Genomic DNA, 12,389 nt, shown 5'->3' with positions numbered 1-12,389 from the left:
GGACTGGGAACAATCTACATCATGCAGCACCCATGCACTGTTTAATTTAGATATCTAGAAATCCCTTGGTTAGCATTTGTCCTTTTTTGTTTGTGTTAGGTAAGAGATGCCCAGAGCCTGAGTACCTTTAGAGTAACAATGATTTTGTGCATTCTGATTTCCTGTATTTGTATTTTTTTATTACCGAAAAATATTTGAATGTGTTGACATTTCATGTAATTAATTCCAGAGAAGAAGTGCAATGGATTTCAGTGTCGAAATGGAACCTGCATTCCTTCAGGCAAGCATTGCAATGGTATCAATGATTGCTCAGATGGTACAGATGAGCAACAGTGTGGTAAGTTGAATTGGGAACACACACTGTAAAATAAGATGAGCATTCATATAGAATGCATTGCTGGACTCTCAAGCACAGGTAAATTGAATGCTATAACAAGCAATCTCAGGCAATTATCTGCCGGATTCTTTTGACACAGTAATTGTCAAAGTACGTAGCACTAACTGAAGACACTTCTGTTAAAGGGGTAGTTTCCCTGCATGCTAATTTTTATATTTTAATGATATATTCACCGTAGAATGTGTTTTATCTCTCGTTTTTCCCTGCAAACTGAGGTTTTTTTCATTCCTAAAAAAAATAAATTGTTTTTTTCATTCCTAAAAAAAAAAAATTAACACGGAATTTAAAGCAACAATCTTGCTTTCCTTTTTAATTTTATTTTTAGCATTGTGGGTTTGAAACAGGGTGTCTCCAGAGCTGAACTGTTAAATTTCAGCTCCGGGGAGCCCCTGCTTCCCAAGATACCTCGTTAATTACGGTCTGTGAAATTCTATATTCTGTGTGTGTATATTTTCATTGCCATGCAAGAGAAAGACATCTTCAGATTTCTTTACTTAAAGTTGTTTTCTAATGGATCTTAAGGTTAGAAAATAGGTCAGCATGCATAACTAAGATCAATCCTTCCAAAGTATATTCTGTTTCATACCCCAAGATGATATATTAATAAGTATAACTTTGATCATAGCCTTACATCGTTCTCACAGTGTCCACCATACAGGAAAATACAGGTATACTAAATAATACGTCCGCATATATATATATATATATAGAATTACCCACTTTGAGGTAAGTCACAGAACATAAGTGAACTGATGGTATTGTTTAAGTTAACAGTTAACAGGTTAAAACTAGAGCGTTGAAACTTTTAAGTATAAATATTGTTTCTGGACAATGTTTGCAAAAATTGTAACTTGAGGTTTTTGGATAGACTTTACTGCCTGTATCTGTTATCTCGAATCACTGTCCCCATCTGTAACTTGCACTCCGACGGGGAGTGCTCCCCAATAAAATTATGGATTATCTCATCACTGGGGTGGAGTCAACATGGTTGCACACTGGGGTGGGGAACAGTTGCCCACCACATGCTCACAAAATCCTCTTGTTTTATTAGAAACAGACACGATTTCAGACTTTCACAAATGATTTGTACAGTAAATAAAAATACCACTTGTGGTATATTTGCATGTCTAAGACAAGTTTGCAACCCTGTCTTTTCCCATTATCACTTAGCAAACAGTGCTTCCACTGCAGCCAGGAATTCTGGGTATTGACATGTAAATGTCACTCTTTAATCCTTATCCATTTTAACATGGACCCCTATAAGCTGATTCCTGCCGTATTACACAGATTTTCAGCAGTTAAAAAGTGCACAGACTGTTAACCTATCTCTAGGTCAGGGGTGCGCAAACTGGGGGGCGGGCGCAGGATTTTTCTGGGTGGGGGGTGGCGCTGGCGGTTGCAGAGGACCTGCATTCTTCCCCAAGGCATTGAAATTAAATGCCGGGGATCGGATAAGGGCTTGCAACTGAACTTACTGAGGCTGATGTGACGCGTCGCTATGGCAACGCAAGCAGTGAAGGGAGCAGGCAAGAGGCACAGCTTCAAACATTTGCGCACCCCTGCTCTGGGTCACTGTGGTCCTGAATGGGAATGCTTTTTCAAACGGTAAATTTGGGAGGAAGAAAGCCCTGGATTAAAAAATGTTCGTATTTCAACCAATTTACAAATACTCTGTTTTTCCTTGTAGAACCCTTGTGTACTCGTTATATGGATTTTGTGTGCAAGAATCGGCGGCAGTGTCTATTTCATTCCATGGTGTGCGATGGTATTGTTCAGTGTCGCGATGGTTCTGATGAGGATCCTAGCTTTGCTGGGTGTTGTAAGTATCCCTAAATATTTTCTATGTTCACTCTGCTGGCCTGTGTTATGACACTGCTCACTTCATATCGATGTATCTCAGGAACCAGGGGTCCCGGGAGGTCTGAAAATAAAGGTCTTCATCCGGAGCCAACCCTATTAAAAAGAAAATGGGGAAAAAAAGATCAGCTTGGATTGCTACTTTAAGTAGACTTTAAACACATTATAGCTACACCCTAGATCAGGGGTGGCCAACTTCAGTGCTCAAGGGTCACCAACAGGTCAGGTTTTAAGGATATCCCTGCTTCGGCACAGGTGGTTCAGACAACAGCCCTTAAGGACAGGAGTTTGCTGCCCTATATAGTTTCTGCTGCTGACCCCACTGCATTCCAGGAATGTAATCTCTCCCTTTATAAACATGAACAGAGAAATTCCTAATCTGTGGAGGGACTGTAATGTTGGTTTACGGTTTACGGTTTGAGATATTGTGCAAAGTTTTACTACTTATTAAGTTCTCTAATAGACCTCAAACTAGAAGTGCATAGAGATTTTGAGAAATGTTTTGATCTATGCCAGACGACTTCTCTGATATTTTTTTACAAACGTCTACTTACTGTGAACATACCTTTTTGTGGCCAATGCCAGTGCTGGGCAACTAATTTAAAAAAAAAAAAAGCCATAGGTGTAAACTTTAGATTTGCCACATATATGTTAAATACCATATATATGGGTGATATATATTTAGTGCTGCTAAACTGTAAGCACTGCTTCATACAGAATATATGGCGCTGAATGTAATCATACATAACCTTTAAATATCTCTTTACTAGAGAACACCCTAAAGACCATATACAACCCTTGAGCGGTTTCCCACATTTGCATTAGACAATCAGATTTATGATTGCTTCACAGATCAGAACCTCAATAGCCAAAGGGGAAATGTCATAAAGCATAACTTCCCTGGGTAAGGGTACTGGTTGGGGGGTGGAGTACAAGGTAGCTGGACTTCAATTAAGAATCTTGGAGCAGCAGAGTGAATTTAAAGTCTGCAGCAGTCCCCGAGTCCACTATTTGAGAAGCCCTGATCTAAAGTATGCAAGTATCAACAGACAAAATGTTCTCATTGAGGGTGGATTTTTTTTTAATGCAAGCTTTTCTTTGTTTTGATTGATAAAGTAACATTACAGTTGAAATTGCAGAAGCCTCATTTATATTTTCACATACTGTATATTAGCTCGAGATCTGGAATTTCAACGAACCTGTGATCCACTCAGCTTTTTGTGTCAGAATGGAGTCTGCATTAGTTTGGTTTGGAAGTGTGATGGTATGGACGATTGTGGAGATTATTCTGACGAGGCAAACTGTGGTAAGATCCATAATATTATATAAGAAAAACAAATGGTTATTTACTTCTTTTGGCAAAGTAAATACTTGATTTACTGTAAGAAACATGCTACCTTTGGAAAATTAATTTTCTGATGTAGGGTCAAATATATATTTTATGTTCTTCAGTACAAAGATGTCATTAAAAAAATATCACCTGTAATTGTTCAGCCCTGGCTATGGCAAAAAGTTGCCCAAACGTGCACAAATAATCCTAGCCTCAGCCTACTAGGATGTAAGTGCGCCACCAGCCAGGACCCCTTCAACTGGCTCTCTGCAAGTGCCACAACCTGGATATTATCTGTTGTTTTCTGGGGGCAATTGGACCTCTGCTAACTCAGGGGTCACAGGGTGCTCAGAAAACACAGTGACTAGAATACTGTGAGCACAAAACACAGCATTGCCTATATATGTTCTTACTTAGTTGTTTCTTGGGGTTCAATGGGACCTCAGCCAATATATGGGTCGGAGGGTTGCCAGAAAGCACACTAGAAAAACACAGCAGTTATCCAAAACAAAAACTGAATGAACCACGTGGGCTAGCACAGTACACAAAAGGGATAACATACAGTCGGCAATCCGTAAATAAAAGAGGAGGGTACATAAAAATCCTATAACTTACACAGAGGTGACCGCACTCCGCTTGGGGTCTGTCTGTGGAGTTAAAGGTCCTTGGAGCCAGGTGTTGTTGTAGGAGTCATGCAGGGTCCAGGATAGTCCGAGGGAGGCTTACCACAAGTTGTGTTGTTCCCCAAGCAAGTCTGCTGACAAACTGTCAGGCATGAACATTTAAACCTTTTGTTCCCATTGAAATGTATTGGGGTTTTTTGGACCAATCAGGGAGGTTCCTAACTTTGTCATGTAGTAAAATAATAAAGGAGAGAGAAGGAGTAGGTAGTGTAATACTCAAACTGATGTATTTATTAAAAAAAAAAAAAAAAACACCCGCACATATTGGATTTTGAATGAAATGCTGCGTTAAAGCAGGGTTACTTTGTACATGTTCATAGAATATTTCTGCATAACATTCTGCAATTGTCATTTACGTTATGATACTGTTATGAGCATTCTCTGCTACCTCCCTATTTAGTATCGTGGGAAACCATTAATCAGTTTGTAACTTCCATTCACTTGTATTAAAGTTAATTAGATGTTAATATGCGTTCACAGCTCCTCGCAGGATTGAATAAGAGTTATAGATACATATAGAGTATAAGACAGGTGCAAATATGTATTCACAAGCGTTTTTTTCCGCTAGAAAATCCAACTGAATCGCCTGCATGTTCACGATATTACCAATTTCAATGTGAAAATGGCAACTGCATACCTACACGCTGGAAGTGCGATGGTGAGAATGATTGTGGGGACTGGTCAGATGAAAAGGATTGTGGGGGTAAGGTTCCCTTTTCATTGATTTTATTTTATTACCAGTATTTTATGCACCGCACCTCGTTAAGCACCTTTTTTCATTTCAGCAGTAATACAGATGCAGTCAGGTGGTTTGTCGCGTAGTTGGCCAGGAAACCACAGATGGCTGCTGCCTGACAGCTGCCGGCTCGCGGAATCCCCGCGACCAGACTAATTGCCCATCAGGATGAACACAGCGGGGGTTCCTGTTTCTGAATGGGACTCCTGGGGTGTTATTCCTACCGGACCGCATCAGTCTGGAAGAGTTGCCCAGTGAGAGTAGACAGAGATGCGGAGAGAGGGGGACCGCTTCTAACAGGCGACCGCAATGTTTTTATTTTAATTATATAGTATTGAAGCAGGGAGTCTACAGAGCTGAACCACATTAATTTCAGCCCTGTTGACCCCCTGCTTCCTTAGTTATAGGCCCCCGGTATGTGGTGCCGGAATCTCCGACAAGTTTAATTCTCCCGAGTCACGTGACCATGACATTTAAACGTGCAGGAGATACCGACACCCCATACAGGGGCCTGTATCTCGGGAAGCAGGGGTTCCCAGGGCTGATATTAATGCGGTTCAGCTCATGCTTCAATCCTAAGTAATTAAAATAAAATAAAAGCAGCTCGATCGCCTGGTCGAGATTCTCACTGCACATCTCTATTCTAGTACTGTTGCTTCAATGTTATCACTGCCAAATCGAAGGTTGTCTGACATTTGTGTTATCACGGTATTCAGAAAGAGTTATCGCAAGTCTGAAACCGTGAAGTATGAGAATACCAAACTGCTCAGGATAGCAGTGTCTTTATCTGTGTCTTTTTCTAAGTTCTGCCCCTGCGATCTGCCTGCAGTCTGTAAGGACTGCACAGAGAGAGCTGCATCTCCCTGCGCAGATCTTACAGGGGATCACACTATTTTTATTTTAATAACACCGTATTGAAGCAGGGGGTCTCCGAAGCTGAACCACGTTCGTTTCAGCCTGGAGGACCTCCTGCTTCCCGAGTTTCAGGCCCCGGTATGGGGCCAGGACAATTAAACAATGCAGGGAGATGATGGTACCCAATACTTGGTCCTATAACTCTAGAAGCAGACTAAAATGAATGCAGTTCAGCTCTGGAGAGCCTCTGCTTCAATACTGTGCTTGCCGCTAAGGTATTGAGGTGGTTAAGCCAGGGTACCTGGTTTCTTGGGGGTAGAGGGGGTGAGTGAAGGGGCTAGTTGCCCCAGGGTGGGTGGTTAGCCCTACTGGGAAGGTTGCGGGAGGAGTTAACCCCTTCATTACCTTAGCGGTTACTACAGTAACCGCTATAGTAATTAAAGGGTTAACTCCTCCCGCAAGCTTTCCAGTAAGACCTAAACACCCACCACAGGCCAAATACCACTTTCATCCTCCTCCCCTACCCCCAATAAACCAGGCAGTGGTATTTAACCCCTTTATTACCGTAGCGGTTAGCAGCTAAGGTAATGAAGCTGCGTGTAAATGTATTTTTACTTCATAGGATGGAAGCAGGGGCTCTCCAGAGCTGATATTAATGTGTGTCATCTCTGGAGACTCCCGGCTTCAGTCACATCGTGGATCTCTGAGAACCTGCGAGTTGCTTGAGAGTTGCAGCTGCGATCTGAATCTCAGAGCTACTAGAATAGCTCGATTTGCCAAAAATTGTGAGTTTGAGCGCGACCGATTGGGAAGAAGCACTTCTCGAGCGAGTTTGGCATGTTATCTGAGCTTTCTGAATATCTACACTTGCAAACTCATTCGAGAAGTACCCAAAATGCTCGTTAAGACGCTTTTCGAAGCTACTAGAATAGGCCCCCCAGACTGATACAGCCTGGTAGGATTAATACAGCGGTGAAGATAGAGAAGCACCTATCTTGAAGATAAGGTGTGTCACCTTAGTCAATAAATCCATGGATCAAATTATTTTGTTGCCGTATTTATTCAGAGACAGATATACAGCACAGCATCACTTCATCAGCATCATTAGTTACAGTGATCACAGAAGACATTAAAGCAAGTTATGAATGGAGAATTACAGTAGTCCGTACAAGTTCCAAGTCTTTCTAAATTCAATACATACAGAATCACATACTTATACCAGATTTCAGGAAATCCGGACAATACCTTGTATGTACTTGTTTTTCCCAATTGCAACTGTCATTTCAAATATAGTACTGTATATTTCACTGCTAACACACTTCGTTAGTCCCATTGCCTTTCATACAGTATGTTCTCTACCACCGTTCTGCCTCCTTAAACATGCCAAGGACGCATACCTAATTCTTTGTACTCCCTAAATTCTCTCACTGTATTTCTCTAAGATGCTTTTGTATTCATGACCTTGCTACTTGTACATAACTAGAACATTGCCTCACTGTGCCTTTTCTTTGCCAATTCTGTTAACAATTTAAGTGCTAGCATCTGGCTTATTCAGTTAGTGTGAATACAGACAATATGGCGTCTCTCTTGTTCAGGATGTGACATCCTATCTTCAAGCGGGAGTCCCATTCAGAAGTGTTAATTCTGATGGGCAATTTCCCCCTGCTCTGCACTTTCCTGTGAACACTCCATCTTTGGTCCGCGGTTCAACAGCACGTGCAGGCAGGAGGGAGATACAACTGACTGCAACTGTATAGGCTCTTGCTTATCGAGCTGTCTCCTTTCCACAGTCCAGCACCTCAAGTTTCTGTCTGACTGTCCAAATGATGTCAAATTTGAGAATATAAACAGATTTCAGCAATTGAAGTTGCAGTAATATTAAAATAACAGACCATTTGACAGATTCTCTCTTCTGCTTTGTACCTTTTTGTCTTTTTTTTGTTTTTACGAATGTAGACATTTCACTAGGGAAGGTTTTTGTAATAGGTTTGCAAGTTTATCCCAGAACGAATTGCTGTGTAAAGAATAAATAACAATTATCGCAGAACATACTCTTAATAGCTGTGGAAGGAATATACACATTTCAAAGTTTCAGCTTTAAGAATATCCACAAAATGAATTAACATTTGTCCAAAAAAGAAAACGGTGGTAGCCAAATATACTTCTAGAATAGCAAGCGGAAAGTAAGCGTAATTTGTGCAAAAAACACTTTTTATAATATCATTTTTTTTTTTAAACTAAGTGAAAAATACCAAAAGAGACATGGTTCTTATTTCTATATATACCATTTCCTTAGGTTAGAGAATTAATAAAAAAAATATTTTATTATCACCCTGTGCAGGAACAATTCCGCAAACTACTGCAAGACCCTCTACCTGTCCGTCCAATCACTTCCGCTGTAACAATGGAGTATGCATCATGAACACCTGGGTATGTGATGGATACAAAGATTGTATATACGGCTCCGATGAGGAGGGGTGCCCAACATCAAGTAAGTTAAGTTCTGTTGTTTACCTGTTGCTGCTTTAATCATCAGCAAGGACAATATTTGGAAGCCTCCTCAGAATAGCTACAGTACATTGGCATTAGTCCAGTCCCATTTAGGACTAACTTTATCTAATGACAGTAACATGTTTAGTATGTTTGCATGTTGAAACTAAAGTAGGTAATTGATCCTTTGAAGAAAAAAAATACAGATTATAAATGGACTTTTTAATGCTTGGTAAATTATCTTGCAAAACTTGACGATTTTCACTACATTAACGAAAAAATGGCACATTTCTCCTAGTTCACAAACTTCAGTAAAAATCTTGCGTCTCTCTAGTGATACCCAATACCTTGTGCAATGCGACAAGGAGTTGAAGAAAAATATCAATCATTTAATGAGAACCAACCGACCCAAAGAAACGTTGTGAAAATAGAATCTTGAAGCAACAGCACAGAAGGAAATGAAAATTGGACCAAATATCGGAAAGAAGCTTTTTGTTCAAGAATAATAGGAGCTAGTTACAAATTAGACTTGGATAATAAATGTCAAGTCTCACAGTAAATTACCATTGGCAGAAAGGCAAAAGAATGCAAGGGAAGAGAAACTAACAGAGACGTTGTACAAGTTATTTAAGTGTATTGAATATATAAATATATTACATTGTGAAAAAGTCCGTTATGGGGTACCATAAATCAATTTCTGATGGTGCTACGGGTTTCAACCCAAGGAAAGGTCTCCCGGGGAAGGGACAATAGTTATAAGTTAATGGTGGTAAAGCTCCAAATATCTCAGCAACCAGGGTGTCCCTGGAAGTCTGAGGACCGGGAATGTGCTCTACAGGACCACTTTTCTCGGGTAATAAAAAAAAAAAGAGCACCGTACGACTACTGCCGTAAAGGTGAAATCCCTTCCGTAGAGTTTGAGAATGACAAGTGTCAACTGTTCATTACCTTTTGTTAATATTAGAATATTTTTCTCAGACGTCTTGTGGTGAAAGTGGCTGCCTCTCTGTTCTCTCCCCAAAAAGTCAGAAATAATGACAGGTGAATGCAAGGCATTCAGTAACAATGGCCTCTTTTTGAATGGTCAGCAAGAAACTGTCTTTGAAGAGGGCAGAAGCTCAAACCTAAGGGAGTGTGGGTGTAGCCCTCACTACTGGACCACATGGAAAAAGGAGATCATGCAACAAAGACTCACAGGATGGCTTTAAGTATCACTAAAAACCAGTGTTGGCCACCCCAGCCAGACCAGGTTTTAGGACTAATCCATGAAATACTAAGCACATGTTTGTACTTATCTTGTGCTGGGTCAATGTAGGATTAGAAACAAAAAATGATTGAGTGGACTACCGCTTGCTATGAAAAGAAGTTGGGGAACTCACCAGATATGAAGGTTAAAAAAGTCTTTAATGAAAACTACATAAAATGGCATACCGGACATTGCTATTATCAATTTAAAAGCCTGTTATTTGATTTCACTTACCTTTTTGCTTTTGGAGCTGATATTCGTTTTTTTGTTCTGTCAACGTAGGATTAGCCGGTTGTCCCTAAAACATGGCATAGCTGGGTGTTTCAATAAAACATTGCTCTAAATACTGTAATTGTGATGAACTGATTTTTTTGAAAGCCCACATCTATATAAAATGCATAGTAGGTAACTTATTTTGTGGGAGAAGCGTTATCTTCATATACATAAAATTCCCATGATCTGAAGCTGAACTCTATTCATGCTTTTGCTTTTTTTCTGTGATTATATAAGCAGTCAATATAACAATACCTACCACTACCCTGCATGGACGATGCAGCCGTTTTGAATTTGAGTGCCAGAAGTGGAAATACTGTGTACCAAACTGGAAGCGATGTGATGGCAACAGGGACTGCCAGGATGGCACTGATGAACTTAACTGTCGTAAGTACTAGTTTAAGGCAATTCATGCGTTTTGGGACATATTTAGAGCTACTCTCTAAGGCGCCTTCAGTGCTGAAAGAAACCTTACAGCACTATGAAGGGCAATATTTTCTAAGCGGTATTAATTCGTAGAACACCTTCCGTGCCAGAAGACACTTAAAGATTATTACCTTAAATTGGCGGTAAATGGTCAAATATACCAAGCCGTGCTGGAAGGTGTCTTAGAATAGCAGTGGTTATCAAACTGTGGTCCCTGAACTAAGAGTGGTCCCAAAGGATTTATCGTTTTTCTTCGAAGCCTTTCAAAATTCACTTTCTCGTTTGTGCGTATTGTATCACACGTGAAGGCTGGTACAAGTTCTTTATAATCTCTTGAATGGAAATATAAATATATTGATTAACATAGCTAAGTGGTACTGTAGTACTGTATGGTAGTCCTTCAAGCGATTTTACTGAAAGGGTCCATGATACAGTATGCGAGAGTTTGAGAACCCCCAATCTTTTGCGTTTCTTATCCCCTTTGCTCATGGGCCTCTCCTAGGGAATGTCACTATCTCCCTATGCCTCAGGCACCAAAAATATGGAACATAAAAACAATAAAATCACAAACAAAACATACTTTAGGGATGTGGTCAAATTAGATCATTTACAGCTGATAAACAACCTAATAGGACCTCTGCTACTAGATGCTGCTCCTATACTGTGTCTAGAACCGTTTGAAAAGTTGATAGATGAATCATAGAGCGCAAACTCTATGAAGCTAGAACTCTGTGATGTTGTCAAATACACCCTGTATACTGTTAATCGTGCAATATACAATAAAATGTATTAAAAAAAGTGAATGTGATTTAAAAAATTCTTCTTCGTGCTCAAAAGAATGGATAGCACTCACATAAATTACTTCCTTCACTCAGCTATTCGCTCAAGGATGGTCCCTGGACCGTCACTACAGGCCAAGTTCACCCACAGCCTTCCAAACTCTTCCCCACCTCCCTAGTAGAAGCAGGGAAGAGGACTGGAGAAGGCCCAATCTCAGCCTTTCCACTGTGCGACCTGCCTTCCTCAGTGGGGAAGGACAACACCCTGAATTTGGACGGTACCTGCCCTTGAGTACTGTCAGGAGGAGGGCACCTGGTCTGACCCATGATTGGTCATGCCCAGGCCTGATGTTACCGCCTTACGCTGTCACTCAAGTGCAGTACCAAGGAGGGGGAAAAACCCATATCAACTACTGGCTACCTGATTGTACCAGGGTTCACTGCCAGCCCAAGGGCAGAATAGTAGCCATCAGGTGATCTGGCTACATCTAGAATTTCTTGAAGGGGTTTTGTGTAGGATTTGTACACCCCTCCCCCCCCCCCCCCCCCCGTCTCAAAGTATTTTGCCTTAAAATTAATCCTTCACTTACCTGCATCCTGTGAAAAATGAATAGATCTTTTTTTTTTTTTCCCCACGGGTAACATTATAATTTAAACATTACAAAAAAGATGTAATTGGGGGTTTTAGTGATAGTAAAAACCTGTGAGCCTTTAGTTGTGCTCAAGTCAAGTTACAAAAATCAGCATAATCTCGATAACATTCGCTTGACCTCACCAAAGACCCTTGGGTTGTTTAGTGAACTTCAGAAGCACACACAAGGTTAATTGAACATTTGGGTAACAAATGTACAGTAAATTATTCTTCAATGTTTCTGTGGCCTCTGCTTACTGTAATGTACATGGGCAGATCTGTCCAGCACATAATAGAATTAAAGTATTGTGTAATGTTGTGTTTCTCTTTAATAGCTACCCATGGGCCTTCCCCCTGTGTTAATGGTTCTTTGTGTGACGACGGGGAGGCTTGTATTTCATTGTTGGATCGATGTGACGGATTTCTGGACTGCTCGGATGGCAGTGATGAAAGCAATTGCACTGGTATGTGCTGTTACCCATCAGTTGTGTTTTGAAATCCGATTGTATTTTGTGATGGATTTCAAATATTATGTTGATTAATTTAGTGATTATAGTAAAATATTGCCTATCCACTAAACACCAAAATATAAAAATAAGGCCCTTGTTCAATATCATGTTAAGCCGCTTCCTTCTGTTGGAGAAGATTATGGCTTATATTTATTAGGCGGTGCTAAAACACTTTCC

At 40.4% G+C, this 12,389-nt stretch overlaps 1 protein-coding gene and 1 long non-coding RNA gene across 5 annotated transcripts in view; one reads left to right on the top strand and one right to left on the bottom strand.

Moving 5' to 3' along the window:
• The window catches only part of LOC142497067 (uncharacterized), a 175,119-nt gene that overhangs the window by 30,986 nt on the left and 131,744 nt on the right, over positions 1-12,389 (bottom strand). The window lies entirely within an intron of this gene.
• The window catches only part of SORL1 (sortilin related receptor 1), a 231,647-nt gene that overhangs the window by 165,648 nt on the left and 53,610 nt on the right, over positions 1-12,389 (top strand). For 2 of the 3 annotated variants that reach the window (XM_075604362.1, XM_075604361.1), the window contains exons 27-33: positions 230-337; positions 2,085-2,216; positions 3,429-3,560; positions 4,836-4,970; positions 8,200-8,349; positions 10,105-10,254; positions 12,039-12,167. In XM_075604362.1, coding sequence (XP_075460477.1) covers positions 230-337; positions 2,085-2,216; positions 3,429-3,560; positions 4,836-4,970; positions 8,200-8,349; positions 10,105-10,254; positions 12,039-12,167 — 936 coding nt within the window. The remainder of the gene's footprint in view (positions 1-229; positions 338-2,084; positions 2,217-3,428; positions 3,561-4,835; positions 4,971-8,199; positions 8,350-10,104; positions 10,255-12,038; positions 12,168-12,389) is intronic. The other variant, XM_075604363.1, reaches the window with a different exon arrangement.

Source organism: Ascaphus truei, chromosome 6, assembly GCF_040206685.1.
Source record: "Ascaphus truei isolate aAscTru1 chromosome 6, aAscTru1.hap1, whole genome shotgun sequence".
Classification (NCBI taxonomy): domain Eukaryota; kingdom Metazoa; phylum Chordata; class Amphibia; order Anura; family Ascaphidae; genus Ascaphus; species Ascaphus truei.
Note: the sequence above shows the minus strand (reverse complement) of the source record. Positions and strands in the feature narration are given on the sequence as shown.